Genomic DNA, 22,720 nt, shown 5'->3' with positions numbered 1-22,720 from the left:
TCCTACACAGATTTTCATGAGCAGAGTAAGAGCAATAATGCTGACGGGGAATAATCGCCTCCGCTCGTATAGTCACGCCCCTCACTTTATGGCATTTCCTTTTATGTCCTTTGCCCAAAATAGCACACAGTGCTATGGGCTACTCCACTGCAGTATTTAAATTAGAAAGAAAAAAAAAATGTGGTGCACATAAATTATTCTTTTCTCCTTTGGTTATAAAATCAAATGTACTGTATGAAACTGTTTAAAGCTTGTTTTAACCACTGAGCAGACACAAAGAATGAATCTGATGGGACATGCTAGCACCTAACCAGAGGAACAGCCGTGAGTTCCAGACTTTGGCTTATCAATTGCTACTCCACCGAAATCATGCAGCTACTCCACATATGGTCTGCTGGGCTCCAGACCATTTGGTTCTGATTATATCTAGATTGTTCAGATGATGTACGCTTAGCAGCCCTGGCAACTCAAATCCCCCCGGAGTCTGTGTGGTTGAGCTTTCTTGATCACCTTCTTGCAGACATTTTTGTTTTGCTTTCCCTCTGCCTTGTCATAAATTTAAAAGGAACTCGTAGCTGCCGTAACTCAAACTGTTTCACGTCATACAAATAACATTACCTTCAGAAGAGCTGAGTTGGGGTGAGGCTAAATATAGACCCGGCAACCCAGTGTGGTTAATCCTCATTTAACAACATTTAAGCTATGCTGAGAAAAATGAATAAAGAAGATTTTAACAATGACAGCAATGTTTCCATTTGTGTGTAATTTGAATGAAGGATGAATTAGATGTGACAGGATATGCAGTCTCAGGATGCTATCAATACTAGATGGCCATTGCTCTCATGAGTGCTTAATTATTTTATGGAGCTTGAGTACAAAGGAAGATAGAAAGCTGGTATTAGTGAAAGAAAACACACACAGGCAGCCTGATACAAAAAAAAAAAATCCCATCATGGCTCTGCTCCATAGGATTGACTACAGCGTTGGTGTGATTCTCCAGATGGCAGAAGGCTGGACGGCTGGGTGATAAATCTTTGATTGGCTGCTGTGTCTGAATCCCCTGGCTCAGCCTCAGTTCCATTTCCAGCCGTAGCCTTGGCCTGCGTGTGAGCGTACACACAGCAAAATGTTTGCAAGAATGAGAGCTGGGGGTATAATTAAGTTTCTCGCCGGCTACCTGCTGTTAGAAACGGGCCACAGGAAAGGCGCCGGGACTGCATGTGTAATTTCCTCAGAAACAAAGCAAGGCACACTTAACAGTTAACAAACAATACAGTCTCTGGGGTTGGTCTAACACCGATTGACCTCGTATTCTGATGGATCCCAGACAAAATACCACACACAGACACTCCAGAACATATTTATGTAAGACAGGATGTGAAACATATGTGTACTTGAAACGCCGGCACATTGCTTGAGTTGGGGATTTAACGTCAAGCAGACAATGTCAACATGGTTGAGTGCTAATTGTAATTTGTACAGAGTTCCTCATCCATTGACATCTATCTGCATAATCCTTATTATACTTTGGATGTACAAGCTGCTCATTGAGCTCGAGGACATGGTCTTAGGGGCTGTATTTTACATTTCCTTATTGCTATGGCTAAACATTTAAAGTATTCTTGGTGTGTAATGTGAAAGGAAAGCAGCCCATTATTGGCAGCACATGACTCAAGAATGGAGTGCAGCTTCGCAGGTAACAGCTGGCAACCTTCAGTGCACACTGAGATGATTGTGAATTCTTCTGGGAAACTGGAAAACGCTCTAATTTGAGTCTCCACAGTTAAAACGGCTACGCACCATCGAACTGTCATCGCTATATATCACCATTTCTCCTTCTTCCGCCTACTCCGCGTCTTATCCCGCCTTCTCAGCGGGCTAATAAAAGCCAACACCTAGCTCCAGATAATGTCTCCCTCCTCCTGACAATCACCTCTGACACTGTGCTAATGGGGAATTTACTGATTTTAATAAGAGTGGTCAATGGAGTTCCCTGGGGGGATTAGCAACAAAAGAAGCTGATCAGTAGGTCTCATTATAGTGAGACTACACATACAGTACTGATAAGCCATTCCTATGTACATGTAGACGTACAGCACACATGCTCACAGTCACTTCCTACTTAGCTAGTTATTAATTTTTAATATTCTTAAATTCCTATCCGCAATTACAGAATGAAAGCACAGAGGACTAGAGCCTCCTGGGAATAAGGGAAAATCAAGGACTCAATTCTGCTTGACAACACGTAACCGATATGTGGCCTCGTATTACAGAATAATTAGGGATTTCAGAAGGAACGGATCGGAGTGTGATCTATCAGAAGATGAGCAACTTCAGCGCCGTGCCCAGACACAGACACACTTTTTTTAAATTCCAAAGGGGAGAGTGTTTATATGTGTCTTGCTCAAGGAGAATGTTATCACTTTGATGGTTGCCAAGAAAAATAAATGTATTAATATCTCTCATTGAAATATACTTGAAAGAGGATGTTCTCTGATATCAAAGAAACACAACAATTTGACATAATTGCATGTAGTGTGAGAGTCTTTTGGTGATATCAGAGATAGGCAGTCAAAAGCATTTCTGGATGATTGCTGTATTTATTGTTTCTAGTTTCAGTGGGACGCTTTGGTCATTCCCTTACCGTTTACTATCATAATTTAGGGATGGAAACTAGTTGTAAAGGTTGGTGGGCCTGAATTTGGAGAAGCTTTTGTTTTTTTTACCTTTTGTTTTCTTATATCTTTTATGGTTATGAGCTAGCTTGTATGTGTCTACATAACAAAGCTGTTTTGATGTGATTTAAGTAAGGGGGTAGAGAATGGACAGCACATCTGTACATGTGTGCATATATAGTATGAATGTGCTTTAATAAACATTTTCCAAGCATAACTCACCGCTTTGGTGCACTGCACGTCCTTCCCAAGGAGCCAGTTGAGTTCCAGGTTTCCTTCTCCCTGATAGCAGGACTGCAGGCGCTCCTTAATTCGTGCATTGATGTCTCGAATGGTGAAGACGCAGAGAGCTGAGTCATCTGGCGGCCGATGGAATTGCTTCTGGCCCTTGGAGAAGATGGTGAAGAGCACGTCATCCTGGGCGCTGATGTTGAGTGAGGCAGCAAGAACGCGGCCAGGCTTGCCGAGGTAGGCAGCCTGCAGCAGCCGGTACTCGACACCGTGCTTCACGCAGCCAATAGGAAGAGAGACATAGGAGTGAAACTTGCGGTCGTCTTTGCAGAGGCGGACAATGCGGGAAGTGTAGAAGAGATCACTGCCGGATCCACTTGATGACATGCTGTTCTCTGGCGTCTCGGGCTGAACAGTCAGGAAGTAAACAAAGCTGCCACTGGCGAAGCCGTATACGTAGTAGATGTCAAAGTGGGAGACCAGAGCCAGAGTGTCTGATGGTATTTTGATGAGAGACGACACAAAATCAGTGTGCAATTCATAGTCAAGCATAGCAGAAGATTCTGGGTCACGGGGCAACTTTCGGCTGGAGATAGTAGGAAAGTAGTCCTGCTTGCCATCTACTGCTGTGCCAATGAACAATGTTCCATCCTGGCCCTGTGAAGGCACAATGACCCCATACATGGTCCCAGTCTGGTTGACACTGGAGAGGTAGTGCTCTTTCTTGTGGGAGGGTTCCACCAAAATAAAGAGGTCATCTAATCTGAGGAGTTTACAGACACCCTGGTAGAGGCTGCCACAGGCCAGCAACCGATTTTGGGAATAATCAATGAGGAGAAGCTTGTTGACATTGTTGGTGGAGACAAGGGGCTCAGAACAGGGCTGGACAATCAGAGGGGGGTAGCAGGCCTTGTTGTCATCCTCTGGGCCTGTGTCATGGGAAACAAGGAGGGTCAGGTTGCCTGAAAGCTTGTACACACGGTTGACCGCTCCAATATACAATGCGCCCGTGGTTTTGTGAACCGTCAGGTGGTTGAATACCCAGTCCCGACGTTCAGGGTGGAAACTAGTGAAAGTCTGCCCATTGCTTGGAACTGCTATGAGCCAGAGGCCAAGTAGAGTAGCTATTGTTGCTAATGTAGTATTAGGTAATAAAGTTCTGCGTGTAGCCTGCCGGCCCTCCATGTTTAAGGAAACTGCAGAGGGAGCAGATAGAATGGATGAGAGGATGAAGGGAGAAGACCTTCGCCTTTTTGTTGTCGAAGGCTAACTTGCAGGTCAAAGATTCTCAAGGCCCTTCACATGTTTCTGGAAGAGAAAACAAGAAACAGACATAAAATATGTTAGAGATCACAGTATGACTCACATATCACATGGACGAAACATATTTGACCAAAAGGAAAGGGCTGTTGCTAAGTGAATAGGTTTAAAAGGTTAGATTTCAATAAGGCGATGAGCTGTGGAGAAGGGGAGTGGAGATTTAAGGACACAATGAGCGGAAACCATTATGGTGCACATTCCAAAGCAGTTGCTGGACAGGGCAAGACAATGCAGGAAAAAGAGGCAGGTTGCAGCGGAACGGAAATTAGCCTGACCTGACTCATACTTGCGCTGCTGCTGTCACACACTGAGCAAGCGGTTTCTAAGAACGAAAACGCCAAGACAGACATTGCTCACAGAAAACCTTGGACACTTGGCAATGACTCATTGCATCAGAACTGCTGGTCTTCAAACCTGAATCACAGTTTTATAGCTAATGTGTATCTAAACTACATTATCATATTATCACAACTTAAAACCAGGCTTCTATCTTCAAAACATTTTAATGGAAATATTAATATTAGTGACCATACCATAACCATACATCAGCATTAACCCCATTCCTTTTACACTGACTACAGCCCATCAGCTGACACCCATATGAATTGTTCCTTTTCCATATCTACAGCAAAACCACATATCTGGCAAAGTCTGCAATTTATTCTGCCGGCATGAGACTGGGCTGTGAGATCGCTCTCCGTGTGGCATAGACCAAAAGATGGAGCTCTGTGCAGTCTGTCCCCAGGAGTTAATTATCTTGTCCACTGGAAAAGAAGGACTGGATCTTATTACTGGAACAAACTGAGAACAAATTGGAAGCCTCTTCCACACACCCCTCCCCCTTGCTCCCTGCTCTTCAAGAAGCCCATTTTACAGAATCTATTAATTATTCTTTTCTAAACACTGTTTTGTTTTTTAACCTTTTATACTATTCATCTCCTTCTAATGTGATCAGATCACAGAGGGGATTAAGCACTGGCGGCACAACAATCATCTGTAAATGAATCAGCCGCCGTATTAGATCCGTACATAACTCCCCTCATAAAAACACCAGCCAGCAGTATCTACAGCATGTGTATGTGTGCGCCTCATTCCCTCAGTGTTATCAGTGTACTCTATCAGAACCAAGCAGTGTGAGGGGCTAACAAGTGGAGAGAATGGCGGTGCATCCCAAAATCAAGTATGATTAGGCGTAGCAATCCAACAAGGGTAATTACTGTGGAGCTGGAGGAGGTAAGCTGGGGAGCGACATGGGGACACCAGGGGCTTGAACGTGTCAGAAACGGCCCTACATCGTTTGTCACGCTCCAGATTTGCATTTCCAGCAGTGAGGGCACAGAGAATCAAGGGTGAAAGATGTGGCTGGAATAATCAGCGACTGCGCCTCGAATTAACAAGCGCCAGCAATTCAAAACAGGAAAGGAGCGTTGGATGGTGAGATGCTGAACACCCAGGATGCCACAGCGACCGTGTTCAAGGCAGGTTTGATTTGCAAAGCTGGTTTGGGATTCCCTGTGAACCGTGTCAGCCCTTTCATAGCCCTCACTCCAAATCCGGTAATGGCCATCTTGAGGTCCCTCCCCCTGTGATCAACGGGCGCGCTACACAGCACTGTCTTAAATATAGACCCCGAGGAAGTGTATTGATCCATGTGTCCATAAACACAGGTCCTAAAGCCCTGTCAAGCTGTTCTTGGCGTGCGTATAGGCGGAGGTGTGGGAGGTGCTCTGTCCCAGAAGCACTTTATTAGCATGGTCATAAAAGTGCCATTGCCTCTAAAGAAGCAGTGAGGGCCGGACCCCCACCTTCACTTTCAGCTGCCTCCACGCTGCTTTTCTCCTTTGTTTGAGTTTGTACATGCTAGATGTGCAAAGTGGATCCCTTTGGTGGTATAATCAGCCGCCTGCTGAGCTAGCTTTTTGCTCAAGCCCCACAGCCTTTTGCCCTTTAGAGCCTTTCCTACCCCCCCACCTCTTAATCGTATATGTCTATACAACGTTTACTCCAATCCATCTTTCTTCCTTTCCTTTTTATTTCTCCTTCCCCAGTGGTTGGGAGAAACGTATGCATCGCTCCCTCATGTTGTGGCAACAGCTGCAGAGGCAAAGAATGAGAGTGACTGAATGGTGTAAATAAAAGGCTCCACAAAGGTTATCCATTCATATTGGTTACGGTAAGACGGGGAATGAAATCTTTGTTTAAGCTGATTGCATGACCACCTCTTTGTTGCACTTGACATGGACGTCTCAGTACTATGAAGCCGAGGAGCAGGCTTAAAAAGAATAAGAACAACACCCCTCTTGTGCTCCTTAGTTCAAAGCCACATCTTTCTTTTGTTTACCAGGAGTCAGAATTACAGATAAGGAAATTAACATATAAATGCAATGAGGAGTGATTCATGCTTAAACATAGCCACCTACTGACCTAGAATAAGAAGAGACTGCAATGGCAGTGAATAGAACTATAGGTAAGGTAGAACAATGGCAGTCGTTTCAGCTATTAATTGCAAAAATGAGTCAGAAGGCTGCCAAATACAAAGTATTCAACCAATGGTGACATGGCTCTAACAATAACTGACACTTTGCAGCATCAGCAGCATTTTAACACAGGATGAACAGTTGTCTGTCACGGACCACATCCAGTGCAACAAGTCCTGGTTCTGAAATAAGTTCAGTTAGTGGACGCATCACAGCAGTGGACGTGGCACTGAGGCAGAAAGATGAATCGACATGATGACAAACTGTCAACTGCTTCAGCGTTTAACATCACATATGAATATAAAATACCATGGTCACTGTCAGTAGATTTCCATTCAAACACACATCTGACAGCCGTTTTGTCAGACACGGAAGAGAGAAGAAGAGGAAAAGAAGAAGAGCATCAAGTCAAGAGAGACAGAAAATAACTCGCATTCCAGCTCACAGGAAAGCTGTGATCATGGTTTGGAGAAAAGACGGTTATTGCAAAACTTCCTATTCATAATGAATAGTCAGGCACACAAAACACTGTGCTGGCACACTCAGGCAGGCTGCTTCTGAATGCTTGTTAAACAAACTGGTCCCACTGGCTGCCTGTTGTCTGTCACTGTGTCTGGTTGCGGGTCCCTTGCTGAAATACTGGTGATTTCCCCGGCTGCTGGGCCTGGTGCTTTGACAATACCAACCGTGGTCAATGGAGCCGCATTGTGGTGAATTAAAAAGATGCCGTGGAGCAGCAGAAGGGATAGGCAAGGGATGAATAAATGAAAAAAGAAAAAAAAATGGATAAGCTATGCAAACCATCACTGGGTTGTGGACACAACAGCCCGAGGGCAGTCCAGCAGCCAGCAAACTGACTCAAGAGAGAACGAGCTTTAGGAAGTGGCCTCTGAGGCAGCTCCAAACGTCTATCACCCTAGAATAGGCAGCAGGTCTTCTGCCTTTGTGCATTTTATTTATTTATTTATTTTATTTTTTTGCAGCGTACTAAGCTTCTTAACAATGCTGCCAAATTTGCTTCATCTCCTAAATTCATATTTACAGCAATTGTATTGCAGAAGATAAAGAACATAAACCAAATCCGTTTACAGCGCTAACTCCATTGTTGCTGGATAAAAAAGGAAATGGGAGATTGTAATTTCATGCTTTGGATTAATGTGTTATTCACTGAATGATTAATGCAAAGCGTGAAATCTTAAGTAAAAGTGATACACTACATATCAAAGAGGCAATTTGGAGCTAAAACCAACAAACTAACTAAAGCAAAAGGTTTCAAAATGTTTAACATTTTGCTTTTTTTTGCGTGGTAAGCATTTCAGATGACGTGGCCATTTGCACAGTAAAAATACAAAGTTTAATCTTGCCTAAAGGGAAATCTACTTCTATAGGAACCTCTAAAAAGGCATTAGCAGCAGAGGTGAGTCCATTAGTCTTCTCTCTTTGCCGCTATCAAGAGCCGATAATAAGAGGGCTCACTGGCATCTTGTGTTGTTGAGCTGGAGTTACATTTTCCCATTCTTTTGTCTCAATAGGAGATGGATTTCTCTGCTCCAGTGCCAGTACTATCCGTCCGCTTCCAGAAAACTATTCTGCATCCATCCATCTTTCCAGCCACCACAAGAAAATGACACAATAGGGAGGCAGAGGGATAACAGCCTCGGAAACCACAAGCCCTCCAGTAACTGCTGTCGTTTCAGCCTGTCTGGTTTCCTGTGCTGTGTGTTGGAGGTAGTTGATTATGTCTAATACTTCCTTCTGCAACAATTCAAAATTCCATCACAATGATGGACCCTAATAACCAAAGAGGAGGAAACTGCTGTGACATTAGTGTCACAAAGGCTCACTCATGACAAACACAGATGCCGATCCTTCACTGTGCACATTTTTAACTTAACCTTTTTTTGCTGTTATCTTTTGACATGGCATGCGTGAGGCTCTGAGCTATGGCTTAAAGGGTAGCAATTTAGTGGTGCATTGTAAATTAACGCACACTTGTCCACAATTAAGCATCTGCTTTAAGGGCACTCTAGCAGAGAATTCTGCATTCAGTGTAATAGTGCTATCTTTGTTAGTGACCCATATCAGTGCACTTGCTCATGACCATCTGAGTTTAGAGGCCTGCAGCGAGGCCTTCAATTGCCTTTCACTGAATTGCATCCATTGAAAGCAGCCACAGTGCTTCATTCTGCCTCAGCCTCTTTGAGTTATTATCGCAGTGAAAGCATATAAAAGATTGCTAAAAGAACCATATGCACATTTTGAGATGCTCCACAAAAAAAAAGCATGTCAACATGACACAGGAATAATGGAGTCTAAGCTTATCCCTGAATGCAAACAAAAGCACGTGTATCTAATCTTACCCATTAACCCTGTCGCTGCTCAGCCCCCCCGCCTTCTTCACACACTTCAAACTCCATTTGAGAAAACATGTGCTGGTATTATGCCTAAAACCTATGACATACACCGAGAGCGATTACAGTGATTGTTGCTCTAATCATTTTTGTTTCCCCTCCCACAGCTGCCACCTTCTCCAAACGTACAGGCATGCACAAATTCATGCTTACACTCTTTTACAAGCTCATCTCCACACCCACAATAAAAGGCACGTTCACAAATAGGCAGGGGCACGCAGACACACATTCAGCACAGACGTACATAAATTATTTGCCCTTTTTCCACAATCCTCGCTTCCGCTGACGCCCCTAACAATCTCTATGTACTTTTCCTGTTAAACTGGAGGTTGAATCCTCAGGCACGATCTTCTCAGGCAGCCCCACTACTAGCAGCATAATAGTACAGTATGCAGCGTACACCTCATCATTGCTGTCTGTCATCCTGTGAGAGCAGATTTCTATTAGGAGGCATTTCCATAAATCTAAATTGTAAAAGGCCTCAGCAAGAGAGGAGGGAATCCTCAGCGGGCAAAGAATGCAAACAGAGCGGGATGTCACTGGAGACCACGGGATCAGATATCTCACCTAAGCTCAAATACGGATTGGAACTGAATCAGTCTCTTTGACTGACACCATACACATTTTATTAAATCGCGGGGTCTTAACCATTCTTGAAGCATGTTGCCGATGCTGCACTATCCTGTCACTTTGAAAGTCAATATGGTGCTATAATGAAAGCTGCACAGTTAAAGTAAAGCACCTGCGGTGGGTTTTGGTGGTTTGTGAATCTGAAAATGAATCATGTCTGTATGAATTATTTAATACACACAATAGAACAGCTGTGGCATCTGAGTATTTTGTCCCATCATGTGTACATGGAGGGTTGAGTACGAAACGAAACCGATTCCGACTGATCTCCCAAATGAAAACATACATTTCATGCAGTTTGGTAACGCTGTTTTAACTCGCATTTCCCGTATCTGTGGCTACGCCTTTCTGGCCAAATCTTATGGCACATTTAAGAGTTGCTGAAGCAGGCAAATGGACTTGGCAAAATGAAGAACTTGGCTGGTGCATCAGGTAGCAGGTGCAAGGGACAGCCAGAGGGGCATTGGTCTGAATGAGCAGGCAATTGTGCATCTTATGTGGAGTAGAGTGTAATGAAACAAATGAATGGCTCAGTTCGCCTGGCCTTGTTGCAGTCACATTACATAAGTCATTAATGTGCTGTAGCATTGAACATGACGAGAGAGGACTAGCTGTACTGAGGGCAGCCGAGCCGAAGATAGAGACGACATTAACCCAAACAAGGTCAGGCCGCAGCATGACCTGTGTTTCCCTGAGTGCATGCAAGCACCGGCATTATCACAGCATGTGTCTATGTGCACTGGTTTGTGTTGATGTATTTGCTTTCTTTATCAACAGACTCTCCCTGCAGAGGTGTTATCTGCCTGCAGTATGCTGAACAAAGCCTGGACTCTGACCTTTGGTGTGCAGCTGCCCAATCAGAACGAGGCTCAGATGGACAGAACCTTCTGTCCAATAATCGTGCCAAATCTGCAGCTAAGCGCCACCAAACTGCTCTGCGAGCGAGCTGAAATGTGTGAGATTAGGTACTCGTTCCATGGAGGGTGTGTGAAACACTGCAGGCAGACCGATGGAGATCGCATTTATAGATCGCTGGAGTTTCAGTAGCCAAATACAGTATATCCCACCATTTGTCTCACCAAGATCATACTGCTGAAGCATGGCGCAGTGGAAAGAGGACTACTGCTGGGGAACTCAGGGAAAATGGGAAGGCGAGCAATAAAATACTGTGAGATAGGCATTAGATAAGGGGACGGAGACAGTGAATGACGACGCGGAAACGTAAGTGAGAGTAGCCAAATAAAAAAGTGCTACTGGTTTGAGTGCAAGGAAGGAAGGAAGGAAGGAAGGAAGGAGGGAAGGAAGGAAGGAGCCATGCAATCATTACTCCAGCTGGGTAACAAGCCGTTACAGCCACAGCAGCAGCCACAACTCCAGAAGCTGGCTCTGTAAGTCCACTATTATCTGGAGCAAATTTGCACAGCCTGGCTGGCACACTCGGCTGAGGCAGGAGCCAGCGAGAGAGCAGGAGGAGTGAAGACAGCAGGGACACGTCGAGAAAAGGAGGTGAACAGAAATCTAGATAGGACTATTCTTTTGGTCTAAATGCACACCGCATCTACTCATTAGACAATGAGACCTGTTATTTCGCTCGGCAGACGGCAGCCAAAATCCAGAATGGTTATATAAGAGCTTCTGGGGCGAGGGAAAAATGACGGGAATCCTGTCAGTCAAAGTAATCCCTTCAATTTCTCCTGCTACTGTTTCATCTAAGGACTGTATGATACAGCCTGCAGCTCTGTAATCACACGCTGGCTGAAAGGATGAGGCTACTCTGGGCTGGCTAACAACCAGGCACTGGAAACTCAGCAGGAAACACGCGCTTCCACTGAACTCCTCTATCACAGACATGGTAAAAGATCCCCATGAGTTCTTATGCGGCTTATAGAGAATAAGGCTGCACAGGGAAAGAAGTGCATGGGGTTAATTTCGAGGACGGTGGCAAACATCACGCAAGGGCCAGGGCTGTGATCTAGTAACTCAGAATAGTGAAAACAACACCTGTGATGTAACAGAAACGCGTAACTGAGGACACTTGCTGGGCCAGCTGTAGCTCTGTCCATGCTAAAATCAATTATCTGCCAATGCAATTAAAACGACTGTAGAGCATGTGTGACCTCCATTTCTCTTGTTGATCCGAATCGTGGAACGGTTAGCTGGCAGCGCGCTCCGCACAAATATGGGAAAAATGTATACATACAAGGCACCAAGACATAAAAACACCCATTGCTTTTCCATGAACCCTTTTTTTTTTTTTTGCTCTAATGATAAAGCGTGAGTCAGTCAATTGTTCGTCTCAGCTGTCATGGGACTGACAGATGATGCCCACAGCTGAAGCTAGTGTGTACATGTTCGCACAGGTTGCTGCTGCTGCTGCTGTGCTGCACATGGCTGGTTTAATTCCTTACACTCATCCAGGACTGCAGACACGATCCTTTTGGGACGCTTTAGTACAGGTTGCTGTTCTCTCACGATCCCACTCTCCTTATCTCACACGCTGTGAGCCACTGCAGTGGAAGAACTCGCGAGGGGTTCGGCCGCCCAGCCTCGGCGCTCAGCGGCCGCCCTCTCCCCTTCTTCCTTCAGCATGAAGGCAAAAACGTCATGCCTCGTCCTCGCGCCGCCTCTTCCACTGTCTTCCCAGCAAACTCGATTAAAGATCAAACGAGGCTAAACATTAGAGCCTGACCAAAGAAAATCAGCCTCCGTCAAAGAAGTAGCACAGATAAGGCCTCGTGTGAAAAAAAAAATAAAAATGAAGAAAGAACGAGCTGTTAGGGAAGTTTGTGTCTGCAGCAAAGCTTACAACATGTGACCTGGACATTGAAAGATTCTTAAGACATTTCACTCATCATTTATTAGATTATGTTATCATTACTGTGGCGAAGTAACAGAGAGTTTCAGTTAATGTAGTGATTGTATCATTATGTAAACGTCTACAGGAGGAAGGAAACCTTTACTCATTGTGTTCAAGGCCTGCTCTGACCCCATAATGTTGCCCGCCTCTCAAACACACACCACTGTCTGAGGACCATTAAAGCCTGTTTCCGGGATCTCTATGCTGGGGCACATACAGCAGACGCATTATCACACAGACGCAAAGGGTTCAATCTCTCTCTCGTTCTCTCAGCCTGTCTCTCTCTCTCCAGCTCAGCCCGGTCGAGGCCCCTCTAATTTCATCAGAGGTGATAAAACACCACAAAATCAAGTCTGCGGCTGGTTACTTAGCCCAGTCTCCCTTTGGATGAGAGGCAATAACAGCATGTGGTGAGGAAATTGGGTGCTTACTCACACAGAAAGATACATGCCCAGCAAGCAGAATGTACTGGTTACTGTGAAGACACTGCGCGCAACAGACCACAGAACAATGGTGCTCATGTCTCCATGTGTATACAGCAGACTTTATGGTTAGTTTAAAGGGCACCGAGGGGATAAATGGGGACTCGTGTGTGCCACAGTTGCCACAGCAAAATTGAAAGCAGCCTGCAAAGTAAATCCTGTTAAATAATCTGGACTTCTCGTAAACAAATCGAGGAATTCTGTGGCTCTGCTGGCCGGGGTAGACGTACAGAATGTTATGAAGTGCCTACGCGTTCTCTAAATGACCAATTCATGACCAATAGAGCGAGGAAAGGCGAAATTGTGCTTGGCAGGTTTTGAAAGCTTTCTGAAAAAAAAAAAATCTAGAAGCGATCTAAGTCCGGCACATAGGAAAGGAGAGGAAAGTTGCAAAACTGCTGCCACAGACCGCAGCCCAGAGAAAAGCTTACACTACATTTGTATGCAAGTCCAACAAGGACTCGCAATGAATATGAATAATAAAACAGTAGTGAGCGCTGCAGTAAGCATTAACTCAGTCTTGCGCATGCTGGGGGTATAAAAATCCACCTGATCGCTCCCTTGAGTGAGGGAGCTGCCGCCAGGCGATGCCAGGACGGGACTGAAAAGGATGGGACAGAGCTTAGAGAGCAGGCTGGCAGGCTGGCTGGCTGACCGAGTGACTTGCCGGATCAGTGTCGTAACGCACACGCATGCCTTCCGGCTAGTTCCATGTGAACCCCGTACAGGATGCGACGCTGGCCGGGATGCGGTGGAAAATCAGCACTGGCTGGTTTCCTGTGAGCCACTGTCCTGAGAGAGAGAGAGAAGCAGGCGGATCACCACAGTAAGCACTTTCTACACACACGCATGAAAATGTTTTAAGACTTTACCAGACATATCCTGTGTGTGTGTGTTTAATCAAACAACTGCACTCCACTGCAAAATCATCATACAGCACAAGTGCAAGCTACTTTGATAAGGGTGCTTTAAATGGCCTGTAGTTTATCTTTATTAAAAAAAAAAAAAAAACAACAGAAAGGACGTTTTTGAAACTCAGCAAAATTTTATAGAGCGGCTAGCGGTGACATATAGCATGTGCCCTGGAGTGCAGGTATGTGCAGCTCATTTATTACACACATGGCACAACTGTTCCTCACCTGCTTATAGTAAGATGGGTGAGCAGTGGGAAAAGGGAGGTGGAGGGAAGGGACGTCACGGTGACCTAGAAGGTCTGTGATGAAAATAGTGCGTCGGCGGAGTAAGCGTAACTCACGGTATTATTCACTTTCGCTGCGAAGGTTGAGTATTGCACTGTATTGTACGCAAGAGATGGATGAATCCTTTGTATGAGCATTATCATCCACCACGGTGATGAAGCACAGAGACAAGCACAAGGGAAGAGGTCCAATACTCATTATGTTCAAAGTCAGGAGGGAAAAGAGAAATGTCTCCGGGGACTTTCTCCCACCGCCACTCTCCTTCCTTCCTTTCCTTCAGTCATTACACGTGCGGAGGCTCTGCCCTTTCTCGGCGAACTGAGGAAAATCTAGCAGCCCGAAATGAGATAGAGGTCACCACGGCCACCCCTGCAAAGCGCACATGTGAGACGCCTATACTGCGCGAGATCCCTGGCTGCCAGAGCCGCTCCGAGTGTGTCAGAGCCGTATGAAGAGCTACAGCCAGCCCACCACATCAGTGAACCTGGGAATAAGTGCTTCACACTCATTTTCACAGGCCAGAGATTCCTGAGTCTGTCCCCTGTCCCTCTGCTGTAGATATAACATGGCCACAGACAGGCCATCCATATTCCTCACACAGACACTGGAGAGCACATTTTACATGTGGCCGCTGAGCCTCATACAAGTGTCTGTCAGAATTCTGCTTGTACTACATCTTGATGTAGTCACCCATCCAAGGGGCTTGGATCTCTGGAAAGCACATCATGGATGTAATCACAGAAAAAAAAAAGAAAAAAGAAAAAAAAGATTGACATTCAGAGCAGGAATTTTCTAAATCCAGAATGAAATGGGCAGTAATTCTTAATAATAATGTTTGCGGGCATGTGATATGTTGTGCAAGGGAAAAACTTGAATAAAGGGCTCAAGTGTAACAGCTCTCTAGTAGACCGCCCTGCCTTCCGTTAGTCATCAAATCACATTTCTAAACACAGTCTCGCTCTCTCTCTCTCTCTCTTCTTCTCAGACTGGATGCAGCAGTTACTTTTTGGGCATTCAGTTTGATCAAAGACTAATCTCTCCTGGTAAGATGATTAAAATTACCATCTGTTTCTTTGTTAAGGAAGTAAGACACGCTGGAACCAGATCCCGCAGTGCAAGACAGAGAGACGGAGACAAAAAGGCAGTCAAAAAAATACAGAACATGAACAGACAGAGCAATAATAACTAAAAAAAAAATAAATCAAAGGAAAGAGCATTCCCATGCTTGGTCAATATGACCAGTGCCAAACCCAGGCAATCTGAACTCCTCTGTGGCAGCTTCTACCTAACATTAACTTTTTCCTTCGACCGCACACATAGATGAAGCTGACACACAGGCGCTGCGGCTTGACTGCTTTAAAAGCGATCATACTGGTCTACGGGTTTAGCGAAGCAGTAAAATGAGGTTTGGAAGGGCAAGCCAGCCCCTCTCCCATCTAGCTGGGAGATGTAACTGAAGATTTTCAACGATTAGAGTGCTGTAGCACGATTTGATGCAACTGATGCCAGCGCCGGAGTCAGCATAAACACAGCAGTGGGCAGCCCGAGCATTTCCCTCTATCACCAAATTCTGTCGTTTCTTAGCTGGGGGAGACGGGGAGGCAAAAACATGGGGTAGGGTACTTGGCAGTCAGCCTTTCAGTCAAACAAAACAGCCCTGCTGCTCCCTATAAACTACATCAGCAGCAGGGAAAACATATAATCATACTCCAGCGAAAAACTGCAATAACAGGAAAGAGAAAAACGATAAAAATCGACTGTTTGCTACCCTCGAGAAAATGTAACCAAGGGGAAAAAAAAGCCCCATTCAGCATTTCATCAGTAACATAAATAGGAGCAGCTGGGGCAGACTAACATGCTGAAGTGGGCTAATTAGGACACTTGGTGGTTGGTTCACTGCTGTTTCAGTCTGGCTAGGACCGACTAGGAGTGAATGAGAGTTTTCCCATTAGCCTGGAGTATTGCACTTCCATACACACCTTCATCATCTACCAACCTATACTGCATCCCCCTGTGAGACCACTGAAGCACAGCCAGTTACTCAGCTATTCCCAAGCCTTGTTTTTTCCTTAGCTAACCCGGTGCGAACGGTGTTACTTAGTTATACGTCTGTCTGGCACACAGCGCCCTTCACTTCTGCGAAAACAGTTTTGCCTTCCTGTTCCGTCCCTCCCTTCCAGCAGCTTCCTCTCCTCTTCCTGTCTGACTCAGTATCACAAGTCAAAATCCCACACCTCCCTGTTTCCTCCTTTGTTTTGTACCAGAGGCTGGGAATATTTCAGCGCGCGGGTGCTGAGACCCCTGACCTTGAATCAGGCATGGACGAGGTGTTGCCCAATGAGAGCAACGTGCCGGTTTGTTCTTTACAGCCATTTACGGTTAAGACGTGCAATCTCATTGTGATTTGACACAGAAGTAAACTGTCTCTTGCCAATCTCACTGGGATGAATTATGAATGGCAATGTCTTCCTGCAGAGAAAATGTGTGAATGACACCTCTCAGGGTTGCTCAGTGTTTCAGCCAAATTAATCATACATCTAAGCACTAATCCATTTAAATAGCGCAGCAATTCTGTAGCTAATTCCCCTCCACTCCCCTTCATTAAAAAACTTTTGCCAAATGTTACGAGCAGCTCGGATGTCATATGATTTGGAGTGCAGTCGTTGTTTTATAAGAATGGCTCTAAAATAAGGTGACAGTGACTCCTGCATTTAAATGAGCCTGGCTATCGTTCTGTCTACAGTCTAAGTCTGTTTTCTTTGCTTTCCCTTTTTCTGATTGGCTGCGTCAAGTAGCAGTATGCAAAGACAGGTGGGGCTGTTTACCTTGACACAGAGCTACTGTACATGCTGAGCGCCTCAGGGACTCAGGCGAGCAGACACACTACATTTCAGCTTTTCAGACCTTAAGCCATTGAAGCTACGGAAGCTTTGTACAACACAACCCACAAACACTGTAGCCTTGGCAAAATAAACAAATGCAACGTGTCCTTTATCAGGCTTGTCAATGCCTGCACACAAGCAGTGCATGAGCAATTTACATTGTGGTAAGGAGTAAGAGTGCATTTGAATGGTGCTTAAGTGTACTTTCGATCTATTCAACAGTGAATCTTGCCCAGCAGCCCTTCCCTGTTGCAAAACTCTAATTTCTAATTTCCTTTTTTGTTTGAGGATGCAAAGCAGAAGGCAGGCCTCGGTCCCAAAGCACAGGTGAATACAAAAGTGTGCTCCTATTTCCCAGCATCTAAGCCATATGCCAGTCCCCTCTGGCATGCCTCCACCCTGCTCACTGTTTGTCTCTCTTCCACCTCCCAAACAGACAGGAAAGAACGAAGAGAGGAGGCAGAAGAAAGGGTGGAGTGAGGACACAGAGAGAGAGAGGAAAAGATACTGAAAGCTGTTAATCACCCGCTTTGAATACACTAAGAATGTTGTCAACTGCAGTCCTCGAAAAGAGAAGCCCAAAAATGTTGATCAAACCCTCCTCGTTAGTGATCCGTGAATGAAAACGTTCATTAAAGGGACTCAAAGCCACGCAAAAGCAAATGGTTTATATTCAACAGTATGTATGCACAAAAGCCAATGCCTGAAACACTGTGCATGCTTTGTAATAAAATGCAAATTCACCTCACCTATTCACCCCTGTCAGGTTGAACATGTTTCCTGAGAAATGTGGGGAAGGGCTTGCGGCAGCAAAGGCAATGAGGCTTGTGCAAAGTGCTTAACGGTAAACATTGTACCTACAAGCTCACAGATACCTTCTGCAATGAGGGAAAAAAATAGTCTTAATTCCCAGCTACGCTCTCAGTGGGATGAATGAAGAGACAAGGGTGTGTCTGGTGAAACTGAGTGTGTAGTGACAGTGACAAGTCAAATACCCTTTGAATGCACCTTCTGTGTGAATATCGGTTAACGGCATTAGCTCCCATAGTGTAAATCCCTAACTGTTGCAGATTAAGACAAGAAAGGATGCTCGCTCAGTGCTTTCAAGTACAAACCTGCCCGGTCCCCTGCTTCTCTCGCTCTCTCTCTCCACTCACTCCTCCGCTCCCTTTCTCTACCTCCTCTTCCTCCCTCAGGTAGGCGAACGTTTCAGAGCAGTCATATTTAATCAACATCTTCACGGACAACACAGGGATTTCAAGTCATCTGCTGCAAATAGGCTTGACTGTCACACTCAGAATAATTGTCTCAGATACCCTGACTCATTCCCCTTAAACGCTACAGAAGAGACAATGCTTCTGAGTCACACGGCAGCTGATGTGTGAAAATGTTGTGCATTTTGATTATGTGTTTTCTCGCACGACATTACACCACGTCGTGTAGTTTGCTCAAAGTTAATCATTTTCTTCGCAGGCTACGTGAAGACGCCGCTGTCACGTTTCACGTTTCATTGGTTGTGACAGAGGAAGAATAATGTGTCTGTCTGGACGAACTCCTGCTGGTCCACTGAGTGCATGCAGTGTTTCCCTTTGATAGCAAAGAGCACTAGGAAGTAAGAGTGGTGAAACAACAACATCCAACTTCCCCTACGATAGATTCACCCTGATAACATAAATACCCCACCGCTCGACTCACAATGGCTATTTTATTGATTTCATTTGATAAGACAGGCTCACAGAAAAGCGATGAGGAGAAAACAGGATTTATTTTTCCACAGTAGCCCACACATTCCACAAAGCCCCACACTTATTGTGCGGGGCTATAATCTTAAAGGTCGAGCTGAGGTTAAAAAGAACAACAAACGCAGTTACATTCACGAAGCATTATTAACCGTTTTGCCTCAAGCGAGCCAGGGAAGTAACTACATGTCCTGACAGACTTTATGTGGGCTCAGTGACAAGCTGCCTCATTTTTAAGTACCTTTCATCCCCTTTCTCCCGCTGGCTTCAGTGTGTGGATCAGAGTCATGTGTTCATGCATAAACATTAACGCTATCCCAGAGGAGAATTCATTTCCCCTGGCCTGGACACTATAAATCACCTTGGGCCAAAGTAAAGAGTCTGGAGTTGCAGGACTGGCGGCAGTAGCTTCGGCCCAAGCTTTTTTCACAATACATCCAAGATACTTCTTTATAGTACCTTCCCAGCCTGATCAAAAAAAAATATGGTCCCTTTGTGTCTTGTGTGCAGCTCTGCAAGGAGACTCATTCTGAAAAACTGTTTGTCTTTAAGCCTCTATCGACATCGCAGGGAAATAAGACGCCACAGTGGGACACATTCTGTGTTTTGAAGTTGGGGAGTTTCAAGGTCTTTCATCATCAATTTAGCACAATTTACTTTGGTCTACAACAGTGGAAAAAGTTAATCAGGAGGAAGTGCGTGCACGCAAGAGAAGGAACAAGATAGCACAGGAAAGGGGAGGACTTTTCCAGACAGCAGCGCTTTCTGTTTGCTGTCTGACTGGCTTCGAAAGCCCCCCCACCCCCCCACCTCGTCCCACCATCTTCTTTCCCCCTCTCTGCTGAGGCATGAGGATGAGTTAAGGCTGCTGTCTCGAGCTAAGAGAAGCTATCCACCCAGATAACGCCACGGCTGGCTGCAAAATAGTAACAATGAAGGGAGCACAAGTGCAGGTATCTACATGTCACTGAGCCTCGGAGGCCAATGAGGAAAGTGTTTGTCAAGCATGCAAATCCATAGGACGATAATAGATGATACAATAAGCACAGAGAAGAATGAAGTTAGTGTAATAGTTTCTAGTTCCTGAGTAACGCTGACATGAGCAATCCTGTAAGAAAATTACACATGGCTTTGACATAGCTGAGAGAGCTAATAGGCATAATAGGCCCCTTTGAGATGAAAGTGGTTCTAGCTGTAATGGGGCTGCAGTTTATATAGTCCAGGGACAAAGCTGCCGTTGGCCCGGGGTTCCCCTATGGCACAGGAACATACCAAACAAGCAGTGTCTGCACCCCTTTTCCTGGAGTAACCATGGCGACAGTGGCAGGCAGGGGCATCCTCATCACCAGGGGGCAGTGTGGGCAGCGCAGCCCCTGCCGCCTACGCCGGTGTCTCAAAGTCCACACACACAAACAGGCACCCGGCGCTCTCGCAAAGGACACATGTGCCACGCAGTCAGGCAAAATAAATGAAATGGCCACAAACACACGCAGCCAAGCACAAACTACACACACACACACACACACACACTGTCATCTGCTCCTGACAGCTGCCCCTTGGCGTCTAACACAAGCCCCCTCCCACTCTGCCTCTCGCTCCCTCTCTCTTTTGTTGCTCACTTATTGTTGAGTTTTCACCAAACAAAAACGCACATCCTCCCGTGACACCAGCTAATTGATTATTGATGGTGCCAGGCTAAATTGACTTATATTCAAACTGATGCGAAAAGAGAAAATGGTAGAGACAATGCCTTCAGCGGCTTTTCAAAATGAAGTCAGGGTATTTGTATGTAAAGCTTGGGGTCTTTTTTGTCTCTCTTTTTTTGTTGTTGTTGTTGTTGTTGTTTGATAAGCTCCTCAGGCAGCACAGAGCAACCTTGGGAGCAGTTTGAGGACTAAGGCGGCTGAGGGGGAAGGAACGCAGGTAGTGATCTGGAAACGAGGTACCAGCTGACAAGTGAGAGAGAATTCATAAGAGCCCTTGTGGCTTGCTGGGGTGACAGTCTGACTTCCAGCCGGTGTGAAGATCAGTGACAAACAAACCGGCAGACTTGTTATTCTACGGCTCCCCGTGCCGGGATTCCTGCCCTTATCACTGGTATCGCGTAATTTTGTTACACGTGGTAAACGTAGGATGGCTTGTGACAGCAGAGATCAGATAAAGAGTGAGAGTGGCCCGGGCAGGGGAATGTGGAGATCGGGCTGAATGCCTAAACAGGCTGTGGAGTTAAGGCGAGAGACTGATGATTGTGGCAGAAAGATTGAGGCACTAAAGAATGGCAGAGGAGAGAGATCCCGTCCCGTGGAAATGTGTCATGAAGGCAGTTCTATTAACATCTTAATAAAGGTTTCCCAGGCCCTGGAGAGCCCTCGTGAGCAGGCTGCCTTCTCCACTCACACGGGGGCCCAAAGCCGCCCTCGCAGCATGTCAACGAGAGAACATTTAAGTTCTGCCAGTATTGCATTGTGAGGGTGTTAGGCTCCCCAAAGGAGCAGCCTAAATGCCTACCCGCAAACATGCTCCACTAAATTCCTTTATTCCCCTTACCCTCTACTTTCATTTACTGTCCATTTCTCCATCTGCTGGATTTAGTGGCCCTACAAAAGGCTTTGTTTCAGCAAGCTGGCAAGCCTTCGGGACAGCAGAACGCACACTGGGGTTCATTGCTAACTTGCTGCCATCAATAGAAAGAGCAGGATCTGGACTGGCCACGGTTTGCACCAGGCAGAGGGACGACTGTTAACCGTTCCCTCTCGGTCCTCTGATGAGACTGGCTGGAGCCTGTCTGGGAACTGTGGACACACACACACACACACATAGTTTTCTCCTTGCAAAAACAGCCAGCAGTCTGAGAGGGATGGGGAAGCAAATTCTGCCACCAGGTCAAGGTCGCAGGTCGCAGGGAAAAAAAAAAAAAAAAAGCAGAGTAAACACTGTAGCAAACATGTGACTTTTTTTCTTTCAAGTATTTAAAAAAAAAAAAAAAAACACAGTCTCAGTGTGTACCGTGAAAAATGAAATGCAGAGTGGCATTGATTTTTGCACTCTGTGCTATGTGTTGCTCATACTGGGCAAGCTGCTACTTAACAATGTAGTGGCCTGTAGTCATCAATTTAAAATGGTTTCAACGATTCAATAAGTCACTGAAGGCTGCACACGCACAACTACTCAAGATGATGAAAACGGCTACAGCAGCATGACTAGACCATTAAATGTAGCCCTGTGGTGTTCTCAAACATCTGCTATATAGTGTGGGAATTATCAAAGAGTAATGCCGTATCTAAGATCTATGGCATCTATATGTTTAAAATAACAAGGGATCTTCACGAGGGGACATGCAACACCAGAATGAATTGATTCTTTGGCACAAAGCGGGTGGACAGATTGAGTGTTGTGCGATGCTTCCGTGCAACACTGTGTGTATTTTAATCCACGCAGAGGCTGTTAGCGAGGGCTTTTTTTGGGAGTAAGTAAATGAAAAATTGTGTATTTTCAAAGATAGTGATCTAACATTCGTTTATGCAATGAAGAGAGACTGGAAATCAATTTGCTTTGCCTTCTAACATCACTTCTGTTGCTATCAAGTTGTAGCAGAGTGGAAACTCTCCAATCTCAGTTCCCAATTTCAGCCTGATACCCGCCCCAGTATCTGAGCATCAGAATCGTTGCATTCAAGTACACTGTCATCTAATACCACGCGCAGAGAGCCAGACTTTTTAGATCCACCATCCCTGAATCAACACACATAAGGCTTACATGAATGTTTGCTGGGATAATCATCGCCTAGAGAGATCTTCTCTACTGCGGGACCTGGTAC

The 22,720-nt window shown here is 45.4% G+C and overlaps 1 protein-coding gene across 1 annotated transcript in view; it reads right to left on the bottom strand.

Moving 5' to 3' along the window:
• plxna2 (plexin A2) overlaps nt 1–4,115 on the bottom strand; it is a 134,479-nt gene extending 130,364 nt beyond the window's left edge. Inside the window, exon 1 of the mRNA XM_084553578.1 lies at nt 2,898–4,115. Coding sequence (XP_084409704.1) covers nt 2,898–4,091 — 1,194 coding nt within the window. The 5' untranslated portion in view covers nt 4,092–4,115. The remainder of the gene's footprint in view (nt 1–2,897) is intronic.
• Nucleotides 4,116–22,720: the final 18,605 nt, after the last annotated feature.

The sequence above is a fragment of the Chelon labrosus genome, assembly GCF_963514085.1.
Source record: "Chelon labrosus genome assembly, chromosome: 10".
NCBI classification, from domain to species: domain Eukaryota; kingdom Metazoa; phylum Chordata; class Actinopteri; order Mugiliformes; family Mugilidae; genus Chelon; species Chelon labrosus.
This window is presented reverse-complemented; position numbering and strand designations above follow the sequence as displayed.